Here is a 25,499-nt window from a genome sequence, read left to right as displayed (position 1 = left end):
GTGGAAAATATAATACTAAAGTCCGTAAGGATGATGGATGAAGTGTCATACATAGGAATGAATATAATTATAACTATCAGAAGAAAGGATCTGGAGTACCAGATACTGCATCAACAGTCTGCAAGGTCACGAAGCCTGCACTGTGTGTGTACGATCATTGATATAATGTGGCTCAGAAGTAGATGCAGTTCAGAAGGTGGTGAATAACCACAGGAAAGAAGACAAAGAATGGACACTGAGAAAGGTAATGCTATAGAGAATAGTAACAAAGGGAAACACCACAGGGTTGTAGAATGGAAGAAAAAACATTCAGCAAAATCAAACGATGGTAACTCCCAGTAGGAATATCAACAATGTACGAAAAGATAGACTGCTACTTAGTGTAAAGATGACATGTTAAGTTGCAGACAGGCACAATTAGAAGATCCTTACACAACACTTTCAGCCATGGCCTTTATCAGAAACAGAGAAACACACACTATTCGTTCACACTAGCAAGCACACCTCATGCACACATGACCACCAACTCTGGCAGCTTGGAGCAGATTGCAACAGCTCTCTTATGCAAACTGTTTTCAGATTACAAAAGAGAGCATAAGAATAGTGACAAAATTAAATAAATGGGCTCATTTCAAATAATTATTTAAAAACCTGGGCATTCTAACTGACCCTTGTGAGTTTATTTTTCAGACCATAATGTATATCAGAAAAAATCTTGAAAATTATAGCTTGAATAACATTATTCATGATCATAGCACAAGGTTGAATCATTGTCTCCATTTAGATACAAAAATAAGCTGAAAGCTCAGAACAGTCTTGATTATTGAGGCATGATCATCTATAACAAACTGCCACAGAATATATAAGAAATTAGCAGTATGTATTCTTTTAAAAAAACTGTAAAACTGTTTTTGCAAGAGCATTGTTTCTACATTTTGGATGAATATCTTAAATGAAAACCAAAGAATTGTTGGGAACATGTAACATAAGTTATACCTGACATCATTTTTTTTTTCATTCATTTAATATGTATTTATACCTATGTATTACGTCTGCTAGTTGCATATCAACAGACCTAGTATACTTACTTAAACAATATAAATTATCTTTTTTCATTTATGTTATATGTATGCAGGGCTTTGTATTTATGTATGTTAGTTCTATGTCAAAATACCTATGCTTATTAAACAATGTAAATGGCATGTGTTAAGAAAATATTTAGACTTCATACCATAATTTGTACATTCACTGATGACATCCTTACAATGTATATTGTCTACAGATGGATAAATAAATAAATAAAACTATCATATGGGATGGAAACAGCAGTCTGGAGGGGATGGGGAAGGGGAAGTGATAGCAGTGTATGGATGGAAGGAGAGAGGAGCACACTCTGGTGTAGTAGTGTGTAGGAACCAGAATGCCAACAGGCACAGTGTCAGAGGTTGTGGGGCAGGGAGGTGGGGAAAACAGAGTGAAGAAAGAAGGAGCAGGGAAAGATGGGCAGGCACATTAGCAGAGGGTGACAAACAAAGAGGATGAGAGATGAGAATGGGGAGGAGGCGATAGGACAGAGTGGGTGGAGACTACCGGCTGGAGGGTGCAGGTATAGTATGTTACTGTAGGTTGAGGTCAGGATAGTTATGGGAGGGGAGAATGTGAGCAAGGGTAACACCCATCTGCACAGTTCAGAAAAGCTGGTGATGGAGGGGAGGATCCAGATGGCTTGGGTAGTGAAAAAGCCATTGAAACTGAGCATGTTATACTCAGCTGCATGTTGTGCCACAGAATGATCTAGCTAGTTTAGCAGTGACTGTTCATCCTGGTGGACAGCTGGTTCTTAGTCATATCAACATAAAAAGCTCTGCAATGATTACAACAGTGCTGGTAAATAGTGTGACTGCTTTCACAGATGGCCTGGCCCCTGATGGGGTAGGATAAACCTGTGACAGGACTGGAATAGGTTGTGCTAGATGGGTGGATTGGGCAAGTCTTGGAGCTGTGGCTTCCACACAGATATGAACATTGTGGCAAGGGGTCGGGACTGGGAGTGCCTTATGGATGGACTAGGATGCTCTGGAGGTTGGGTGGGTGATGGAACACCACTTTAGGAGGGGTGGGAAGGTTCGTGGGTAGGATGTCCCTCATTTTAGGCCACGACAAAATGTAATCGAAGCCCTGTCAAAGGATGTGGTTCCGCTGTTGCAGTCTGGGGTGGTACCAGGTTGATGAAGGGACACTCCTTTGTCACTGGTTCTTGGGGATGTTGGGAGGGTTGGGGAAATGGCAAAGGAGATCTGTTTGCTGACTAGGGCTGGGGGATAGTGTCTGTCTATCAAGACCTTGTCGAGACCATTCTGGCCTGAGCTGCAGGAGTTAGCGGTCATGTGTGTGTGAGGTGTGCTTTCTTATCAGAATAGCTCATGTGTGTTTTTCTTTTTCTGATGAATGCTCTGGACGAAAACTTTGTGTAAGTGTCTTTTAATTGTGCCCGCCTGCAACGTAACATGTTTTCTTATATTCAAATGTTCTCTTATATGGGGTATCAAGTGAAATTTGTGACTGGATTGAGGATTTTTTTTTCTGATAGGGGGTGCAGTATGTTATCTTGGATGGAGAGTTATTGTCAGATGTAGAAGTAACACCCCCATGAACCATGGACCTTGCCATTGGTGGGGAGGCTTGCATACCTCAGTGATACAGATAACCATACCGTAGGTGCAACCACAACGGAGGGATATCTGTTGAGAGACCAGGCAAACATGTGGTCCCCGAAAAGGGGCAGCAGCCTTTTCAGTAGTTGCAGGGGCATCAGCCTGGATGATTGACTGATCTGGGCTTGTAACATGAATCAAAACAGCCTTGCTGTGCTGGTACTGCGAATGGCTGAAAGCAAGGGGAAACTACAGCTGTCATTTTTCCCGAGGGCATGCAGCTTTACTGTATGGTTAACTGATGATGGCGTCCTCTTGGGTAAAATATTCCAGAGGTAAAATAGTCCCCCATTTGGATCTACAGGTAGGGCTACTCAGGAGGACGTTGTTATCAGGAGAAAGAAAACTGGCGTTCTACGGGTCGGAACATGGAATGTCAGATCCTTTAATCGGACAGCTGGGTTAGAAAATTTAAAAAGGGAAATGGATAGGTTAAAGTTAGATATAGTAGGAATTAGTGAAATTCAGTGGCAGGAGGGACAAAACTTCTGGTCAGGTGAATATAGGGTTATAAATACAAAATCAAATAGGGGTAATGCAGGAATAGGTTTAATAATGAATAAAAAATAGGAATGCGGGTAAGCTACTACAAACAGCATAGTGAACACATTATTGTGGCCAAGATAGATATGAAGTCCATGCCTACCACAGTAGTACAAGCTTATATGCCAACAGATAGCAGATGATGAAGAGATTGATGAAATGTATGATGATATAAAAGATATTATAAAAATAGTGAAGGGAGATGAAAATTTAATAGTCATGGGTGACTGGAATTCAATAGTAGGAAAAGGAAGAGAAGGAAACGTAGTAGGCGAATATAGAATGGGGGTAAGGAATGAAAGAGGAAGCCACCTGGTAGAATTTTGCGCAGAGCATAACTTAATCATAGCTAACATTTGATTCAAGAATCATGACAGAAGGTTGTATACATTGAAGAAGCCTGGAGGTACTGGAAGGTTTCAGAAAGATTATATAATGATAAGACAGAGATTTAGGAACCAGGTTTTAAATTGTAAGACCTTTCCAGGGGCAGATGTGGACTCTTTGGTTATGAACTGTAGATTAAAACTGAAGAAACTTCGAAAAGGTGCAAAAAACTGAAGGAACTGCAAGATGTGAAAATTACCAAACTATCAGTTTAATTAGTCACAGCTGCAAAATACTAACGTGAATTCTTTACAGATGAATGGAAAAACTGGTAGAAGGAGATGGGACCTGGATAAACTGAAAGAACCAGAGTTCGTAGAGAGTTTCAGGGAGAGCATTAGGGAACAATTGACAAGAATAGGTGAATGAAATACAGTAGAAGAAGAATGGGTAGCTTTGAGAGATGAAATAGTGAAGGCAGCAGAGGATCAAGTAGGTAAAAAGATGAGGGCTAATAGAAATCCTTGGGTAACAGAGATATTTAATTTAATGGATGAAAGAAGTAAATATAAAAATGCAGTAAATGAAGCAGGCAAAAAGGAATACAAACATCTCAAAAATGAGATCAACAGGAAGTGAAAAATGGCCTACAGGAAAATTAAAGAGACCTTTGGAGAGAAGAGAACCACTTGCATGAATATCAAGAGCTCACATGGAAACCCAGTTTTAAGCAAAGAAGGGAAAGCAGAAAGGTAGAAGGAGTATATAGAGAGTCTATACAAGGGCGAGGTTCTTGAGGACAATATTATGGAAATGGAAGAGGATGTAAATGAAGATAAAATGGGAGATATGATACTGTGTGAAGAGTTTGACAGAGCACTGAAAGACTGAAGTCAAAACAAGGTCCTGGGAGTAGACAACATTCCATTGGAACTACTGACGGCCTTGGGAGAGCCAGTCCTGACAAAACTCTACCATCTGGTCAGCAAGATGTATGAGACAGGCAAAATACTTTCAAACTTCAAGAAGAATGTAATAATTCCAATCCCAAAGAAAGCAGGTGTTGACAGATGTGAAAATTACCGAACTATCAGTTTAATAAGTCACGGCTGCAAAATACTAACGCGAATTGTTTACAGATGAATGGAAAAATTGGTAGAAGCCGACCTCGGGGAAGATCAGTTTGAATTCCGTAGAAATGTTGGAACACGTGAAGCAATACTGACCCTACAACTTATCTTAGATGTTAATAGCATCTAGCGCTTAGAGAAAGCTTTTGACAATGTTGACTGGAATATTCTCTTTCAAATTCTGAAGGTGACAGGGGTAAAATATAGGGAGCAAAAGGTTATTTACAATTTGTACAGAAACCAGATGGCAGTTATAATAATCGAGGGGCATGAAAGGGAAGCAGTGGTTTGGGAGGGAGTGAGACAGGATTGTAGCCTATCCCTGATGGGTCATTCAATCTGTATATTGAGCAAGCAGTAAAAGAAACAAAAGAAAAATTCAGAGTAGGAATTAAAATCCATTGAGAAGAAATAAAAACTTTGAGGTTTGCCGATGAATTGTAATTCTGTCAGAGACAGCAAAGGACCTGGAAGAGCAGCTTGTGTCTTGCAAGAAGGATATAAGATGAACATCAACAAAAGCAAAATGAGGATAATGGAATGTAGTCGAATTAAATCGGGTGATGCTGAGGGAATTAGATTAGAAAATGAGACACTTAAAGTAGTAACTGAGTTTTGCTATTTGGGGAGCAAAATAACTGATGATGATCAAAGTAGAGAGGATATAAAATGTAGACTGGCAATGGCAAGGAAAGCGTTTCTGAAGAAGAGAAATTTGTTAACATCGAGTATAGATTTAAGTGTCAGGAAGTCATTTCTGACAGTATTTGTTAACAAGTTACATATGAAAGTATTCATATGGAGTGTAGCCATCTATGGAAGTGAAACATGGACAATAAATAGTTTAGACAAGAAGAGAATAGAAGCTTTCAAAATGTGGTGCTACAGAAGAATGCTGAAGATTAGATGGGTAGATCACATAACTAACAAGGAGGTATTGAACAGAATTGGGGAGAAGAGAAATTTGTGGCACAACTTGACTAGAAGAAGGGATCGGTTGGTAGGACATATTCTGAGGCATCAAGGGATCACCAGTTTAGTATTGGAGGACAGCGTGGGGGGTAAAAATCATAGAGGGAGACCAAGAGATGAATACACTAAACAGATTCAGAAGGATGTAGGTTGCAGTAGGTAATAGGATATGAAGAAGCTTGCACAGGATAGAGTAACATGGAGAGCTGCATCAAACCAGTTTCTGGACTGAAGACCACAGCAACATAGAAGTAAATTTTTGTGTGCCCCAAGGAAGTGTGTTGGGATCCTGGCTGTTTATGTTGTGTATTAATGACTTCACAGACAATATTAATAGTAACCCCAGACTTTTTGCAGATGATTCAGTTATCTATTACGAAGTACTGTCTGAAAGAAGCAGCATAAATATTCTGACACACCTGGTCAAGATTTTAACGTGTTGCAAATTTAGGTGACTTATTTTAAATGTTCAGAAATGTAAAATTGCACACTTCACAAAATGAAAAAATGTAGTACCCTATGCTATATCAATGTGTCACAGTTAGAATTGGCCAACTCACATAAATACCCGGGTGTAACACTTTGAAGGGATATAAAATGGAAGATCACATAGCCTCAGTTGTGGGTAAAGCAGGTGGTAGACTTCTGTGTGTGCAGTAATTATTCTAATCTTATCCTCAAGATCCCTAAGTGAGTGATACATAGGGAGTTTTAATATATTTCTAGAGTAATTATTTAACGGAGGCTCTTGAAACTTTGTTAATAGGCTTTCTCAGGATAATTTACATCTATCTTCAGGAGTCTTCCACTTCAGTGCCTTCAGTGTCTCTGTGACACACTCCCATGGCTTAAACAACCCTTGACCATTCATACTACCCTTCTCTGTATATGTTCAGTATCCCCTGTTCTTCATATCTGGTATGGGTCCCACACATTTGAACAATATTCTAGAAATGGTAACACAAGCAATTTGTAAGCATTCTCCTTTGTAGATTGATTGCACTTCCCCAGTATGCTTTAGCCACAACTGAAACTATGTGATCATTCCATTTCATATACCTACAAAGTGTTACACCCAGGTATTTGCACGAGTTGGACAATTCCAACAGTGGCTCGTTGAAATTATAGTCACAGGATATATGTTTTTTGTTTTGTGAAGTGCACTATTTTACATTTCTGAACATTTAAAGCAAATTGTCAATCTCTGCACCACTTTGAAATCTTATCAAGATCTAACTGAATACTTGTGCAGCTTCTTTTAGATAGTACTGTATTACAGATAACTGCATCATCTGGAAAAAGCCTGATTTTACTGTTAATCAGTATACAAAGGTGATTGCTTACAAATAACTCATATAACTCATTCAATAATATTGTTCAAGTGTGTGGTTTCTATACCAGATAGGACTTACAGGGGATATTGAATTATACATAGACGGGCACCACAAACGGTCACAGGTTTGTCTGACCCACGGGAGAGTTTCACAGAGATACTGAAGAAACTGAGTTGGCAGATAGACATAAACTATCCAAAGAAAGCCTATGGGCAAAGTTTCAAGAACTGGCTTTAAATGATGACTACAAATTATTCTTGGGACCGAGAGCTGGCTGAAAACTGAAGCAGGAAACTCTGAGATATTTAGTGAGTCATAGAACATTTATTGCAAACACAGAGTAGATGCCACAGAATAGTGAGTGTTTGTTGCAGTTGACACAAATACTGTCTCTACTGAGGTCAAAGATGAGTGTGACAGTGAAGTTATTTGTTGCGAACAACAGGTATAGTTTAAAACAAGTTAATTTTTGGATGTTTTCATTGGCCATTCGAATCCATTGTGACAGTTCTAGAGTCATTCGAAGATAGTCTATGGTCAGTAGTGAGTAAATACCCAGATCATGCAGTACAGTTGGAGGCAACTTTAACCTACTGAGTACAGAGTAGGACATCCACAGATTCATTGTGGAGGCTATTGACAGACAGTCTTGCAAAGTACTTGTGAACATGTTTCTAAAAATTGTCTTGAGCAGCTAGTATGGCAGACCACAATCAAGGGAATATCTAAGATTTAGTAGCTACAAACAGGCCAGAACTTATTGACAGCTTCAGTACAGAGTCGTGGATTAGTGATCATGGTGTAATTTTAGCAACTATGGTTGTGAAAGTTAATAAGTCATTCAAGAAAGCTGGGAGGGTGTTTCTGCTAGAAAGAGCAGGTTAGCAGTTGTTAGTGTCTCACCTAGACAGTGAATTGACATCACTTAGTTCCAATAAGATAGATGCAGAGGAATTATGAGCAAAGTTTAAATAGGTCGTAAAGTGTGGTGTGAAGATCTATGTGCCTAAAGAACTGAAAAGACCCCTCATGGTTTAACAATGAAATTCAGAAAATGATGAGGAAACAAAGGTTGTTGCACTTTCAGTTCAAAAGAGAACACACTAAGGAGGACAGACAATGGTTAGTAGAGATACATCTCTCTGTGAAAAGGTCTATAAGTGAAGCATACAGCAACTAACACCATCATGCCTTAGCAATAAATCTGGCCAAGAACCCAAAATAATTTCGGTCCCATGTAAAATCACTAAGTGGGACTAAGGCTTCCATCCAGTAACCTGTTGACCAATATGGTGTAGCAGTAGGAGATAGCAAAACAAAAGCCAGAGTTTTAAATTTCACCTTAAAAAAATCATTCATGAAGTAAAAGTGTACAAACATACCATTGTTTGACCACTGAACAGACTCACATATGGATGACATAATAATAAGCATCACAGGCATAGAGAAACAAGTTGAAAACAAATAAGCCATCAGGTCTGGATGGAATCCCAATTTGGTTTTATAATGATTACTCTACAGCACTGGCTCTTTACTTAACTTTCATTTATCATGAATCTCTCACCCAGTACAATGTCCCAAGTGACTGGAAAGAAGTGCACTACTGTGTATAAGAAGGCTAAACAAATGGAGCTGAAAAATTACAGACCAATATCCATAAAATCGGTTATCTACAGCATCTTTGAACATATTCTCAGTTCGAATATAATAAATTTTAATGAGGTCAAGAAGCATATGCCCACAAATCAGATTTGTTTTAGAAAGTGACATTAGTGTGAAACTCAGCTTGCCATTTTCTCACATGATATACTGCGAACTATGAATGAAACAATAGGTAGATTCCACATTTCTGTATTTCTGGAAAGCATTCGACATGGTGTGACACTACAGGCTGTTGATGAAGGTACGAGCATATAGAATAGGTTCCCAGATATGTGAGTAGCTTGAAGGTTTCTTAAGTAATAGAACCCAGTATGTTGTCCTTGTAGGCAAGCATTCATCAGAGACCAAGATGTCAACAGGAATGCTCCAGGGGAGTGTGATAGGACTGTCATTATTTTCTATACACATAAATGATCTTGTGGACAGGGTAGGCAGCAATCAGCAGTTGTTTACCAATGATGTTGAGGTGTATGGGAAGATGTCGAAGTTGAGTGACTGTAGGAGGATACAAGATGACTTGGACAAAATTTGTAGTTGGTGTGATGAATGGGAGCTACCTCTAAATATATAAAAACATAAGTTAATGAAGATGAGTAGGAGAAACATATGCATAAAGTTTGGACACAGCATTTGTAGTGTCCCACTTGACACAGTCACAGCATTTAAATAACTGAGCATAATGCTTCAAAGTAATATGAAATAGAATGAGCATGTGGGGATTGTGGTGGGGAAGGTGAATGGTCAACTTTGATTTATTGAAAGAATTTTGGGAAAGTGTGGTTAATCTGTACGGCCAAACTTTCAGGAAACATTCCTCACACACAAAGAAAGAAAATATGTTATGTGGACATGTGTCCGGAAACACTTACTTTCCATGTTAGAGCTCATTTTATTACTTCTCTTCAAATCACATTAATCATGGAATGGAAACACACAGCAACAGAATGCACCAGCGTGACTTAAAACACTTTGTTACAGGAAATGTTCAAAATGTCCTCCATTAGCTAGGATACATGCATCCACCCTCCGTCGCATGGAATTCCTGATGCACTGATGCAGCCCTGGAGAATGGCATATTGTATCACAGCCATCCACAATATGAGCCCAAAGCGTCTCTACATTTGGTACCGGGGTTGCGTAGACAAGAGCTTTCAAATGCCCCCATAAATGAAAGTCAAGAGGGTTGAGGTCAGGAGAGCGTGGAGGCCATGGAATTGGTCCACCTCTACCAATCCATCAGTCACCGAATCTGTTGTTGAGAAGCGTACGAACACTTCGACTGAAATGTGCAGGAGCTCCATCGTGCATGAGCCACATGTTGTGTCATACTTGTAAAGGCACATGTTCTAGCAGCACAGGTAGAGTATCCCGTATAAAATCATGATAATGTGCTCCGTTGAGCGTAGGTGGAAGAACATGGGGCCCAATCAAGACATCACCAACAATGCCTGCCCAAACATTCACAGAAAATCTGTGTTGATGACGTGATTGCACAATTGGGTGCAGATTCTCGTCAGCCCACACATGTTGATTGTGATAATTTACAATCTGATCACGTTGGAATGAAGCCTCATCTGTAAAGAGAAAATTTGCACTGAAATGAGGATTGACACATTGTTGGATGAACCATTCACAGAAGTGTAACCATGAAGGCCAATCAGCTGCTGATAGTGCGTGCACACGCTGTACATGGTACGGAAACAACTGGTTCTCCCGTAGCACTCTCCATACAGTGACGTGGTCAATGTTACCTTGTACAACAGCAACTTCTCTGACGCTGACATTAGGGTTATCGTCAACTGCACGAAGAATTGCCTCATCCATTGCAGGTGTTCTCGTTGTTCTAGGTGTTTCCCAGTCGCGAGTCATAGGCTGGAATGTTCCGTGCTCCTTAAGACACCAATCAATTGCTTCGAACGTCTTCCTGTCAGGACACCTTCGTTCTGGAAATCTGTCTTGATACAAACGTACTGCACCACGGCTATTGCCCCGTGCTAATCCATAAATCAAATGGGCATCTGCCAATTCCACATTTGTAAACATTGCACTGACTACAAAACAACGTTTGTGATGAACACTAACCTGTTGATGCTATGTACTGATGTGCTTGATGCTAGTACTGTAGGGCAATGAGTCGCATGTCAACACAAGCAATGAAGTCACTATTACCTTCCTTCAATTGGGCCAACTGGCGATGAATCGAGGAAGTACAGTACATACAGACGAAACTAAAATGAGCTCTAACATGGAAATTAAGCGTTTCCGGACACATGTCCACATAACATCTTTTCTTTATTTGTGTGTGAGGAATGTTTCCTGAAAGTCTGGCCGTACCTTTTTGTAACACCCTGTATAGGACACTAGTGTGATCTATTCTTGTGTACTGCTTCCATGTTTGGGACCCATACCAAGACAGATTAAAGGAAGGCATCAAAGTAATTCAGAAGCAGGCTGCTAGATTTGTTACCAGTAAGTTTAAACAACATGCATGTGTTATGAAATGCTTCAGGGACTAAAATGGGAGACCCTGGAGGGAAAGTAATGTTCTTTTCAAGAAATGCTATTCTGAAAATTTAGAGAACTGGCATTAGCTAACTACAGAACAATTCTACTGCCATCAACATGCTTTTTGTGTATGGACTATGAAGATGAGAGAAATTAAGGCTCATAAGGAGGCATATAGACAGTCTTTTTCCTTTGCTCTATTTGCAAATGTTACAGGAAAGGAAATGATCAGTATTGGCATTGGGTACCCTCCACCATACACAGTATGGTAGCTTGCAGAGTCTGTATGTAGATGTAGAATACCCTACGTATCACTCACATGGAGATTGTGAGGACAAGTTTAGAATAATTACAGCATGCACAGAGGCATTTAAACAATCACTCTTCTCTTGCTCCATATGTGACTGGAATGGAAAGAAAACCTAATAACGGGTAAAATTGAATATTTCCTTTGCCATGCACTTACAGTGGTTTTCAGAGTATAGATGTCAATATAGTTGTAGCAGTGACAAGAAAATGTAATATAACCAACTACAAAATCTTCTGGTAACTTGTAGCACCAAAATAAATAGGAGAAAACATTTTTACACTAAGTGGTCCATCAGAAACAACAAGGATTAATGATAAGATGTCATCTACAAATAAATGTTCCAATGTGTTTAGATACCATCACAACGTTCAGTCTTTGCAAAATAAGTACAATTTGAATTAGCGAATTGTGAACTAAATATGTGTAACCAAACAGTGCATAAACAAAAACAGATTATGTCAACTGTGATTTCTGGATATAAACTCACCAATTCTTATTGTAGAAGAAAAAATAAGTAGGGCTGAAAAGCTACTTTTGTGGAAGAATACTTGGAATTTACAGCAATAGAAAACATCAAATCTTAGCTAGGGACAAAGATTTTGAACTGTTTATAGTTGATTTGGTAGATTTTAATGTTTGGAGACTTGAAAATATTCACTGCTTATTTTAAAAGGCTGCTTAATAATAATATGTAATGAGATATTAACTGGTTATCTGTAGAGATTTAAATGCAGACATCAGCAGTTAACTCTCCATTTAGAATAACAGCTGAAAGTAAATCTGCAGCAGATTGTGTGACCTCAACTACAACAGTAACATAATAAACATGAGTTACAATGGCCACAAAGCTAAGCCTGTGTCCATTACTAGAAATGTTGACAAAAGGGGGGGGGGGGGGGGGGAACAACTAAAATAACTGAACAGAAAGAGTGTAGTGATGACAAACCCAGAGAATTAAATTTTCAGCTATCAGTGGAAATGTAGGAGAATGTCTTCGACAAAAATGAAGTAAATAGCATATGAGACAGCTTCTACAATGTCTAGCAGCATTATTTTCATATAGTGTTTCCAACAGAATACAAGAGTAATATAGACAAAAATAAATGTTGGACAGCAAAAGTCATTATAACTCCCAGTAGACAGAAAGCAATACTCCAATCATTCATTAAAACACAATAATGCTATATCACAATTTAGACATTTTGGGAAAAAATGCAACCAAATAATCAGCAACATGAGTTGTTAAAAGAAGTCAAAAGTCATCATAATAATATCTATATTACAAGCTCAAAAAATAAGACAACAGCTGTCTGGTAGGTTATCAGATCACAAATTGACAAATAGTAATCTTTGTCAAACAATACTTCTCTGCTAATGAAACGTAACAGATTCTCAGATCCAAGACAGCTTAGTTATTTTTTTTTTATTATGTGTTTATGAGTATTCAGTCAAGTTAACCCAACATATTATAAAAATTAATTTAATTATACTTGTATTACAATATCAAAAGAGTATATACTTCTGTCTATAATTGTAATATATTTATTTTGCCGACAGGCAACTGGTTTTGGCACACATATCATCTTCAGGCCATCCTCTGGTATGTAATTGTCACACTGGCTTACCAAGTAGGTGTGTCAAATTCCCTGTAAAGAGTGTAATAGTTTTTACATTGGACAAACAAGACACTACTTTCTGACAAGGTTCAAGGAACATTCTATAGAGACAACTAAGGAAAAATCTACTTTTGGTAAACATCTCATTCAAAATAAGCATGCAATACAAGACATATGGAATAATCTCGAAATTCCGCATATTGCCCTAAGGGCCCACTATGAGCATCTTGGAGGAAGTGGAAATTTACAGTCACATGAAGAGAAGAGAAGATAAGGTACTCAATGATCAAAATGAGCTGAGGGAAAAGCAATTCTAGAACTTTTCACAAAATGGATACAAGAGTGCCACATCATGTTACTTACTGGATACACCTTCAATACACAATTTACTGACTTTGTTACTAATCTCAATACATCACTCCTCTTTTTTGTCTCCCCTCGTCTGCTTCTCTCCTTCCCCCTCCCTATGATATAACCTATACAATATGACTGTGTGCAAATGAATGGTAGTTAATTTAATATATCCTACTGTTTACTAAGTTTTGAATGGTTGATATATAATTGATTTTAAGATTATAGGGGCCCTAGCACCATGATACGTAAATGCATTTGACTTATTTTTTTAAAATTTGTTGATGCACAAAGTAACTATGGACTTCAAATAGTCTCATCGCTTATAATGGAAAATCCAGGATGGAGTGTAACAATATTATGAAAAGGATAGTTGCTACTCACTGTATAGTGTAGATGCTGAGTCCAGATAGGCACAATGAAAAGACTATCACAAAGAGCTACCAGGAGCAATGGCCACGTGTGTGTGTGTGTGTGTGTGTGTGTGTGTGTGTGTGTGTGTGTGTGTGTGTGTGTGTGTGTGGGCACGTGCGCGCATGTGCATGTGTCTGTCATCTGTTGTTGACAAAGGCCTTGTTGGCCAAAAGCTTATTTTGTGACAGTCTTTTTTGTTGTGCCTATCTGCGACTCAGCATCTCTGCTGTATGGTAATTAGCAACTACTCTTTCCATAATATTGTCTCATCACTTACAGACATACAGCATCATTGGGTTCAGAATATAATAATTGGATTACAGTGCCACACAGTATGATAACGTACAAATGACAGCAAGTTTGTTTATTGTCCTTTGCGGTCACTTAATATGAAAGCCTATCAATGCAGCCTTTCACAATTGCACATTACCTATGTGGGGTGATTACCACGGCCATGGTTGGTCAATGAGCTGTGACACCATGTGGAGAAGGTATGATACAACCTCGCTGAGAGCCCCAGCATACAACTGACACTGCTCGGAATACTATTAACTGTAAAATGGTATTTGACATAGCTACTTGGGAAGCCAGTGTGACAATTGCATGGCACAGGATATCCTGAAGATGGTACTGTTTATCAAAACCAGTAGCCATTCATCAAAATAAATAAATTGTGACTCTAGAATAAAACACATACTTTTGCAGTAAGGCATTGGTTGCTTTTCCATGAACAATCTATTGGAAATATGTATTACAATACGAATGTACCCAAAATATCACTTCGAATATGCTCTCAATACCACCTTCTTCACTTATTGTACACATAAAATGATTTCAAATATGTACAGGTATTACATTCACGTTTGAGTCTTTGGAGCCATACCTTGATTCAACAGTGCTTGTAAATGGTAATTCCACTTTGTCTACAAAACTACCAAAGCCCATTCGAAAGTTTTCAGTGATATTTTGCATAGTTGCTGCCAGGGCACCTCCTAATTCAGACAGCCGCTTCTTATGACTATGCATAGACATGGAGAGATCCATAACATAATACAGATCAACTGGATAATCTTCCACAACACCATAATGAAATTCAACTGTATGTGTCTCACCTAAAGAAAGGTACAAACAATCAGAAATCACAGTACTTCATTTCAAAAATTAAATACTTAATAGCTACAGTACTAATTCATGTAATGAAGGCAAAATTATGCAGTGAGAGTATAAAAATTACAACTCATAACAAATTTGTTACAGCTAAGTTTCTAGAAAGATATGTATAATTTATGAAAATTGCAGATTTTGCAGTTCTTTATTGTTATAACAGACATTGTTACATGTAATGATGAATAGAAATTATGAAGAAACCAGCAGAAGAGCAAATCACAAATAAGTATTTTTAAAATCACTAAATAAAATAATGAAAGTTTTAACAATGTAGGAAAAGACTGATTATACTTGCCATAAAGAACACATGTCAAGCACAATGTCAGGCACAATTAAAAGACATTCACATAAAAACTTTCAACCACAGCCTTCATAAGTAAAACACACACACACACACACACACACACACACACACACACACGACTGTCGACTCCAGCAATTCGGGTTAGCCCAAGGTCCTGGAGTTGGTGGCTGTGTCTGCGTGAGCTGCACTTGCTTGTGGCACATTTGTTATTTTCCCCTTCCTCATGCCCAGACAGCATGGTGTGGCAGTGGTGGAAACATGCCAGCCAGGCAGAGCGCGATGGTCCTCGAGCCGTTGCACAGCCTGTGAACCGAATTGTTGGTCACCCCTGCTTTACCACAAGGAGCCCTGCTCATTACTGTCAATGCCACCTGCCTCTACACTAACATCCCAAAAGTCCTTGCCACTATTGAACATTACCTTTCCCAATGCCTGACTGACTCCAAGCTTACAATCTCCTACCCTATCCACATTCCTCCAGAACCTCAGCACCATCTCCTTCATTCACTTCACCTGGCCTTCCTCAACCCAACAGCCATCTTTCTTGATGTTGGCCTCCACCTTAAGGATGGCTATATAAGTAACTCCATTCATATCATACCTACTAACCACTAACAATGCCTGCAATTTGATAGCTGCCACCCATTTGACACCAAGAAGTCCTTTCCATATAGCCTAGACAACAATGGTTGTTAAATCTGTAGTGATGAGCAGTTTCACTTCAAATATGCCAAGGTTCTCACTGAAACCTCCACAGACCACCTACCCTCCCAACCTTGTAGAGAAACATATTTCCAATGCCTAATCTCTCCAGCCATCTACCACCACCCACATAGCCCCTGTTCGGTCACAAAGGTGTGCTCCTCTCATGACTCAGTACCAGCCAGGACCGGAGCAACTGAATCATACCATTTGCCTGGGTTTCAAGTACCTCTTGTCATGCCCTGAAATGAGACATATCCTCCCTACAATCAACCTCACACCTCCCCCACTATGCTGCTTTCTACATAGGCATGACAACTACAACTAATAAGCTGAAACTTCCTGTCAGATTAAAACTGTGTGCCGGACCGAGACTCGAACTCAGGGCCTTTGCCTTTCACAGGCAAGTGCTCTACCAACTGAGCTACCCAAGCACAACTCATGCCCTGTCCTCACAGCCTTACTTCTGTCAGTACCTTGTCTCCTACCTTCCAAACTTTACAGAAGCTCTCCTGCGAACTTTGCAGAACTAGCACTCCTGAAAGAAAGGATATTGCGGAGACATGGCTTAGCCACAGCCTGGGGGATGTTTCTAGAATGAAATTTTCACTATACAGTGGAGTGTACGCTGATATGAAACTTCCTGGCATATTAAAACTGTGTGCCAGACTGAGACTCAAACTCGGGACCTTTGCCTTTCGCGGGCAAGTGCTGTACCAACTGAGCTACCCAAGCACGACTCACGCCCCATCCTCACAGCCTTACTTCTGTCAGTGCCTCGTCTCCTACCTCCCAAACTTTACAGAAGCTCTCCTGCGAACCTTGCAGAACTAGCACTCCTGAAAGAAAGGATTTGCGGAGACATGGCTTAGCCACAGCCTGGGGGATGTTTCTAGAATGAAATTTTCACTATACAGTGAAGCGTGCGCTGATATGAAACTTCCTGGCATATTAAAACTGTGTGCCAGACTGAGACTCAAACTCGGGACCTTTGCCTTTTGCGGGCAAGTGTTCTACCAACTGAGCTACCCAAGCACGACTCACGCCCCATCCTCACAGCCTTACTTCTGTCAGTACCTCGTCTCCTACCTTTCAAACTTTACAGAAGCTCTCCTGCGAACCTTGCAGAACTAGCACTCCTGAAAGAAAGGATATTGCGGAGACATGGCCTAGCCACAGCCTGGGGGATGTTTCTAGAATGAAATTTTCACTATACAGTGGAGTGTGCGCTGATATGAAACTTCCTGGCAGATTAAAACTGTGTGCCAGACTGAGACTCGAACTCGGGACCTTTGCCTTTCGCAGGCAAGTGCTCTACCAACTGAGCTACCCAAGCACGACTCACGCCCCATCCTCACAGCCTTACTTCTGCCAGTACCTCATCTCCTACCCTCCAAACTTTACAGGATCTCTCCAGCAAACCTCACAGAACTAGCACTCCTGAAAGAAAGGATATTGCAGAGACATGACTTAGCCATAGCCTGGGGGTGTTTCTTGAATGAAATTTTCACTCTACAGCGGAGTGTGCGCTGATTTGAAACTTCCTGGCAGATTAAAACTGTGTGCCAGACTGGGACTCCAACTCAGGACCTTTGCCTTTCGCGGGCAAGTGCTCTACCAACTGAGCTACCCAAGCACGACTCACACCCCGTCCTCACAGCCAGAGCTTCTGTAAAGTTTGGAAGGTAGGAGACGAGGTACTGGCAGAAGTAAAGCTGTGAAGATGGGGTGTGAGTCGTGCTTGGGTAGCTCAGTTGGTAGAGCACTTGCCCGCGAAAGTCAAAGGTCCCGAGTTTGAGTCTCAGTCCGGCACACAATTTTAATCTGCCAAGAAGTTTCATATCAGCGCACACTCTGCTGTAGAGTGAAAATTTCATTCAACTAACAGGCTGTATGTCCACATGAATGGCCACCACCAAAATGTGGCCATGAAACAGCTGGACCACTCCATTGTTGAACTTGCAGCCCAACATGATTTGCTTCACTTTAATGACTGTTTCATAGTCTGTGCCCCATCCTCCACTCACTTATCCTCTTCCCGCCTCCCACTTCAGTCTTCTCTTGTACCCATCAATGCTCATACTAGTCTTTTCCTCTTCTCTGCTTCTCTCCTCCCCCCCCCCCCCCCCTCTCCCCACTCCATGCCAACTCATTTTCCAAACTACCCACCCCAGCAGGCTGTTGCTCATGTCATACAGTGTCATAGTTGAGGTCCAAGACTCAGAGGCAGTGGACGTGTATGTGTGTGGTGTGTGTGTGTGTGTTTTTTCTGTTTCAGAAGTACGACTTTGTCCAAAGCTTAATATTTCAGCAATCTTTTTCATTTGACCTATCTGTGACTCAGCACCTCCTCTCCATGTTGATAGTAGCAATCTACCCTTTCCATGCTGTCATTGAACATTTATTTTCTTAATTGTCATAGTAGAGTGTACGCGATAATTGTTTTTAAATATGGTTGCCTGAAGTGCATTTTAATGAAGTGAAAGAATAACTGCTTAAAAGCCTCTTGAGCCCCGTAACGAGTTTGATCTATGGGAACGGCACATAGCGTGTAGCAGTATAATCCTAGATTCTCAATTAATTCTGGGTCTTGGTACTTTGTCGGCAGGCTTTTGTAGGCTAACTGGAGTCTATCTTCTAACATTTCCCAGTTCAAGTTTTCAGCATTTTTATGATGCTCACTCATTAGTCAACATTCCTTGTTAGTCCTATTTGGTATTGGTGACAAACATTTGAACAGTATTCTCCAACTGGTTGTGCAAGAATTTTGGAAGTAATCTTATTTGAAGACTTATTGCATTTTCCCAGTATCCTGTCAATGGACACAAAGCCTGCCATTCTCCACTTCACATTACAAAAATGATACAGCCAGCTATATGTGTGAGTTGACAGAAGCCATAATTTTATGTTTCTGTGCCCTTCTTTAACCCTCCACCAGTTATACCATAGTATTTTGTAAAAATCTGGCTTATTTTAACTCCCACCATTTCCGGTCAGCTCCTTGGCAGCTATCTGTCACAATAGCACCCTTCTTGCCACAGCCCCTCATCACCCCTATGTTGTGGGCATACAAACAGTTCAATCAGTATGTGCCTGGCTGTTGTACAGAATGTAACACATGACTGGGGTTTGAGGTAATGCAGGTAGATAATCTTTGCACCACTTTGAAGTCTTATCAAGATCTGAGTAATACTTCATTATACATGAGAGCATCATCTGCAAAAAGTCTGAGATTACCATCGATGTTGTCTGTCAGATCATTAATAGATAACATGAATAGCAAGGGTTCCAATACCCTGCGATACTCCTGAAATTACTTCTAATCTGTTGATGACTCTACAGCTGCCATAAACAAAAATCATTCATTTATGTATGTTGGCATGTCTTGGTGATTCAGTTTAGGTATAGAAGGAATAAGTACATAGTGTTCAAGCTGTCTTAACTAACATGATAAATGAGTTTTTCGGCTTAGGTACCTTACATGTATATCTGAAGTTGCCAGACACAGAAAACTACAATCACATGTAAAATATAGGGAAGACAACCATTCACCTATAACAGATTGATGCATGGATCACACACACACATAACAGGAAACAATGTTCACACCAGTTTTTGAGCACTAGGTCTTTGTCTAGCTAAAGGATACAGATTAACACATGCATCCACACAGACATCCAAACATACACTCCCATGGCCATGGCACGACTGATTATTGATGCTCTATTACTGAAAGCAGTTGCTTGAGCTGATGAAGATGGGGTGGGGGTAGGGGAGGATGCAAGCTGGAGGTAGCAGGAAAGAGGAAGGTCTTTGCACAGATAACTCTGCAGCTGCACAACAAGACAAGAAGAGTACATAGGGTAGAGCAGATAGAGATGCAGGAATAGTGAGATGCGGAAAGGGAAGGGAAAAATGAAGAAGGGGAAAAAGGGTCAAGAGGGAGAAACGGAGTAAAATGAGAAGGGAGAGGGTTGGAAAGTGAAAAGGGGGAAGAAAAAATGGAGAGGTGGAGGGGGGGGAGGAGGATGGGGGGAGGGGGAGAGGGAGAGAGAGAGAGAGAGAGAGAGAGAGAGAGAGAGAGAGAGAGAGAGAGAGAGAGAGAGCACCTGCAGAAAGAGGAGGGGGAGGGAAAGGAAGGGTGGTGGAGAAAGGTGTTGCACTATCTGCATGGAGAAGGACAGACATGGACAGAAGAGAAAAAGGGAAAAGATAAGATGAGTCAGGTGGAACAGGTCAGTGGAGGTTTAGACCAGGGAGCTGCGACAGTACTGGACATGTTGGAGACACAATTACCAATGCGTAGTTCAGAAAAATAGTGCTGGAAGAGAGTATCCAAATGGCCTGCATATTGAAGCAGCTATTGTAGTCATTACTGTCATGGTGTGCAGCATGTTTGGCAAATGAATGGGCAAGTTCACGTTGTGCCACAGTATGGCAGTGGCCATTCATTTGAGCAGACTGTTGGTTACTTGTCATCATAAGTTTGTCTGAACTACAAAATAGGAATTGTCTCTCAAATGTAACCAGCACTCCCCAATTCCCTGGTCTAACTAAACCTGTACTAACCTGTTCTCACTGCCTCCCCTTAGCTTTTGCCTTCTAGCTTCTGTCTACACCACTCTCCATCCAGACTGTGCGCTGCCTTCTCCGACCACTCTCCCATGTGAACACTCTCTTCATCCCCCTTCCCCTTCTCCCCCTTCTCCCTCCCCCTTCTCCTCTCTCCCCCTCCCTCATTATGTGTGTGTTCTGATGCTGCATGGTGAGTAGATTTTTTTATCTATCCAATTAAATAACTAACTACTAAGTCACTACTACCTAATAAGGCTAAAGCTATTTAAGACCACAGATAAAATGCCTTGATACATACACAAAAATGAATACTAAATAAATAATAAATAAGAACATATGTAAAACAAAATTTTATTATTAATTTAATTTACAAGAAATAGGCACCCAGTATCACTTTCTACAACAATCACCAGCAAACGTGTGTCATATCACCATAGTGAATAATTTTCAGGGATGTGTAAACAATCAACTTACACATTAAGAAAGAGAAGCACATGTTAAAAATTGAATTAATGATTTAAAATTGTTAAAGTGGTATAAAATGTCATTGTTATTACTTGTTAGTTGGGTTAAATTTAACATATTAATTTTTTAACAGTAAACTACTATTTCATTGTTTTTTTTAAGCATTCTTCTTCATTCAGTTACACAGCTGTTAATCATCTACTTCTAGCTTGACATCTTAATGATGGTCTCATAGCTCAAGACTGATAATCTTGAATAATTCTGCATTTTTTTGTTGATTATGGTCTGAGTACATTTGATATTATCAATATTACAACTATAACTTCTACTACTACTACTATGAATAGTCCTACTACTGCTCCTGCTACTTTTGCCATACTTCTACTGCTATTACTACCATAAATATGTACATACCGATTCTCATTTTCAGTTCCACTCTCTGCGGAGTAATTTGTACTGCCGAACCATTGATTTTTCCAAGCGGTTTTTGGTGTTCAACAGGAATGGCTTGTTCATTTAATGGATTTTTTACATATTTCTGATTACACCAGTCATCTGTTGCTTCATTTAGATCTTCACAACGATAACTTGGTAAATTTTCTGAGGTAACCTAAAAAAATCAAAACAGTGAGAGTATGTACACTCTCTCTCTCTCTCTCTCTCTCTCTCTCTCTCTCTGTAGAGAGTGGGAGGGGGGGGGGGGTGAATGGGTGGGTGAATACACGCAGGCACTACCATGTGGAAAAAAATTTATAACACATAATGTTCTTAACATTTTAAACTTTTTATACGTCCTAAATTTTTGAGTGTTAAAATAACAATGATAAACATAACAGAATTTCAAAAGCAGCTAATCGGAAAATTCGATTTTGCTCCACATGTCCACTGACCATCTCTTTCCTAGTTGAATATCATATGAAAGCTTTCACAGAAAACTCTTTTTGTGGAAAGAGTTGCACAGTATTTCTTCAGCCATAAAAATAATAATGTCCACACAAAATTACAGTTTGAAATTGTCAACATTATTCTATTAATAAGGAAATTTTGAAAAGGATAGAGCTAATTCAGATAGGTGCGCAAGGTATCAACTTTCATCATGTAGTAAGTGCTGAAACTAGAAATGAGAAATTAAAATCCTGGATCTCCAGACTTCACAGCCACAGGTTCATTCAAATACAATTAAGACTAGAAACTGTGATGATAAATCACTGCCAACTACCAGTGAAGATAAATGCATTATGCAAATAAAATTAAATTCATAGTATTTTGTTCCTTCTTTTAGAAAAACTATTTTAAGATACTTTGCTTTTTCTCTGCACCTTCAAACGCAAGACACTCTGATTTTGGAAGTTCAGCATCATAGCATACTTTTTTATGCAAGATGAGACATCTTGATACAGAAAAGAGAGGAAGAGAAAGATGGATTATTAATGTCACTCTATAAGTCTTTACTTCACTTTCAACTGAAAATCTCTAGAGAGTTTCTGGTTTCTCCAGGGATGTAATCTAACTATTGAAACAAACTTTGTATTACATGTAGCAATTCTTACATTGCTGCTCTGCTTTCCTTGGACTCATCTGTAAATTCCCCTAAATTGTTAATCCCTCTCTACTCATAATCAGTAATTACACATTTAGTATAGGGAACACATCTAAAAGTGAACACTGACATTTACTCTTCAAGTAAAAATTAATTTTTATGCTAGCTTTCATGCCCGTTAAATATTTATTGAGTATATTTATCCCTTCTCAATGGTTAAATCAGAAACTACTTTTACCGTTTTTAAAGGATATACATCAGATGGGATTATTTTACTCCTTGCAGAAAATATGTTGTGGCAATGGAATGTGATAAGTTAAAATTTGGCTTGTGATTTCAGCTTGTCTGATTCTTTTAGGACAAAAATATGTTGCTTCTTTCTAATGAAAAGAAGATATTGCGAATTCTATTTCCTCATGGTGCCTAATCGAAGAAAGTTTGTTGGATTGCTGTAAAATTGGCATTATGGGAAATATTCCAATAACATACACCCCACAGTTTTTAATTAATGTGACTTGTTCCTCATTTATTTTCACTATTAGCCATGTGATTATCAGTTTCAGCTCTCACATAAGATGTTTTTCACAGGCAGGCACTTTCAGTGTCTTACTAATCAGACTAACAGTGGCAGATGCAGCACACTTTTGTGCATTAAGGCTAACAGATGGACATTACGAAGCTGTTATCAAGTAATACAGATAGTGGACACAGTTGCCTAATAATAATGCACAGTAATGTATACAGCTAACACTGTGTAATTATCACCAGAATATTAACAGGGCAGCAGCCTTGAAGCATTATTTTACAGTTGATTGATATGTGTGAACTGCACTTTGATCAGGGTGGATCACAGTGATATGACATATAAAATTACTCCTACATCATTATACTAATGTTGTGTGTATGAATGCTGACAGCAGACTTGTTACATAGTTTTAGTTCCTATGCTAGCTCATGCAGGATTGAAGATTTTGAGGTGGGGTTTGCCTTATAGAGAGTGACATATGGACATTTCAATATTTTGGAAACTACAGGGCTATTACAAATGATTGAAGCGATTTCATAAATTCACTGTAGCTCCATTCATTGACATATGGTCACGGCACACTACAGATACGTAGAAAAACTCATAAAGTTTTGTTTGGCTGAAGCCGCACTTCGGGTTTCTGCCGCCAGAGCACTCGAGAGCGCAGTGAGACAAAATGGGAACAGGAGCCGAGAAAGCGTATGTCGTGCTTGAAATGCACTCACATCAGTCAGTCATAACAGTGCAACGACACTTCAGGACGAAGTTCAACAAAGATCCACCAACTGCTAACTCCATTTGGTGATGGTATGCGCAGTTTAAAGCTTCTGGATGCCTCTGTAAGGGGAAATCAACGGGTTGGCCTGCAGTGAGCGAAGAAACGGTTGAACGCGTGCGGGCAAGTTTCACGCGTAGCCCGCAGCAGTCGACGAATAAAGCAAGCAGGGAGTTAAACGTACCACAGCCGACGGTTTGGAAAATCTTACGGGAAAGGCTAAAGCAGAAGCCTTACCGTTTACAATTGCTACAAGCCCTGACACCCGATGACAAAGTCAAACGCTTTGAATTTTCGGCGCGGTGGAGATCATGATCAGCAATTCATGTCATGGCCTCCACGCTCTCCCGACTTAACCCCATGCGATTTCTTTCTGTGGTGTTATGTGAAAGATTCAGTGTTTAAACCTCCTCTACCAAGAAACGTGCCAGAACTGCGAGCTCGCATCAACAATGCTTTCCAACTCATTGATGGGGACATGCTGCGCCTAGTGTGGGAGGAACTTGATTATTGGCTTGATGTCTGCCGAATCACTAAAGGGGCACATATCGAACATTTGTGAATGCCTAAAAAAACTTTTTGAGTTTTTGTATGTGTGTGCAAAGCATTGTGAAAATATCTCAAATAATAAAGTTATTGTAGAGCTGTGAAATCGCTGCAATCATTTGTAATAACCCTGTACATAACAGTTTGAAAAACTGCCAGGTTATATTTTACTTACCAGACTGAAATGTATTCTCAAATAATACTTTAGTTTACACAATAAACTGTTAATTAACAAAGAAAAAAATGACAGAACAATTTTGTGTGTCTACATTGAGAATTCGCTGATTATAAGTATGACAGCAATATTTAGATTTATAACAATTTATGTTCATTTCAGTAACTTCTTAATTAATTAATGGAGGGTCCCATTCAGCCAAGGAAAATTAGGACAACAAAAGTATAGTGGTAAAAGCTGAAATCTACCAATCATATGGCTAATACAATAGAAATTTTTGATGTGTATGAACTTCAATATTAATTGTTTAGTAAGTTAATGAGTTTCAGAAAAACTGAAACATGCTACCGTAAAGTCTGGATGTTGATCTTACTAGTAGATAGTGTCAATATTTCTAAGGCTGCCTATTAGCTCAACTCATATCTACTCTTACACATATTTATCATAGGTTCAATTATTCATTACCTTTAACTCAGTTGAATAATATGCTAAGGAATGTGGATTGGAACAGTGTTCTAACGACAATTCATAGTTATAGCAAATTCTCAAGTGAACTATTCTACATTCTTAACCAAGCCTGCCCATTAAAAAAAAGAGAATTCAGACACATGCTGTAACCCGAAACTGGATATCAAGTTCAGTCACTGAGGCTAGAGAAAAACTAAGATGGTATGAGTATGCTATGTTAAATGACTTGAGCAATAAAAAATTAAAAGAAGAGTTCAAAAAGTATCAGAAATACTATGTAGACCTCCTAATTTCAGAAAAAAAAATCATTTTGAAAGTGTCATTCAGAACTCAAATAATATCTCCAAAACATCATGGTCACTAGTAAATAGAGAAATA

The 25,499-nt window shown here is 39.4% G+C and overlaps 1 protein-coding gene across 1 annotated transcript in view; it reads right to left on the bottom strand.

The window, feature by feature from the left end:
* LOC124776259 (integrin beta-PS-like) overlaps window positions 1–25,499 on the bottom strand; it is a 255,767-nt gene that overhangs the window by 216,095 nt on the left and 14,173 nt on the right. Inside the window, exons 2-3 of the mRNA XM_047251151.1 lie at window positions 21,506–21,701; window positions 14,762–14,990 (exon numbers count right to left, since the gene is read on the bottom strand). Coding sequence (XP_047107107.1) covers window positions 14,762–14,990; window positions 21,506–21,701 — 425 coding nt within the window. The remainder of the gene's footprint in view (window positions 1–14,761; window positions 14,991–21,505; window positions 21,702–25,499) is intronic.

The sequence above is a fragment of the Schistocerca piceifrons genome, chromosome 2 (genome assembly GCF_021461385.2).
Source record: "Schistocerca piceifrons isolate TAMUIC-IGC-003096 chromosome 2, iqSchPice1.1, whole genome shotgun sequence".
NCBI classification, from domain to species: Eukaryota; Metazoa; Arthropoda; class Insecta; order Orthoptera; family Acrididae; genus Schistocerca; species Schistocerca piceifrons.
The sequence above is the reverse complement of the archived record's forward strand: the minus strand, read 5'-3'. Positions and strand labels throughout refer to the sequence as shown.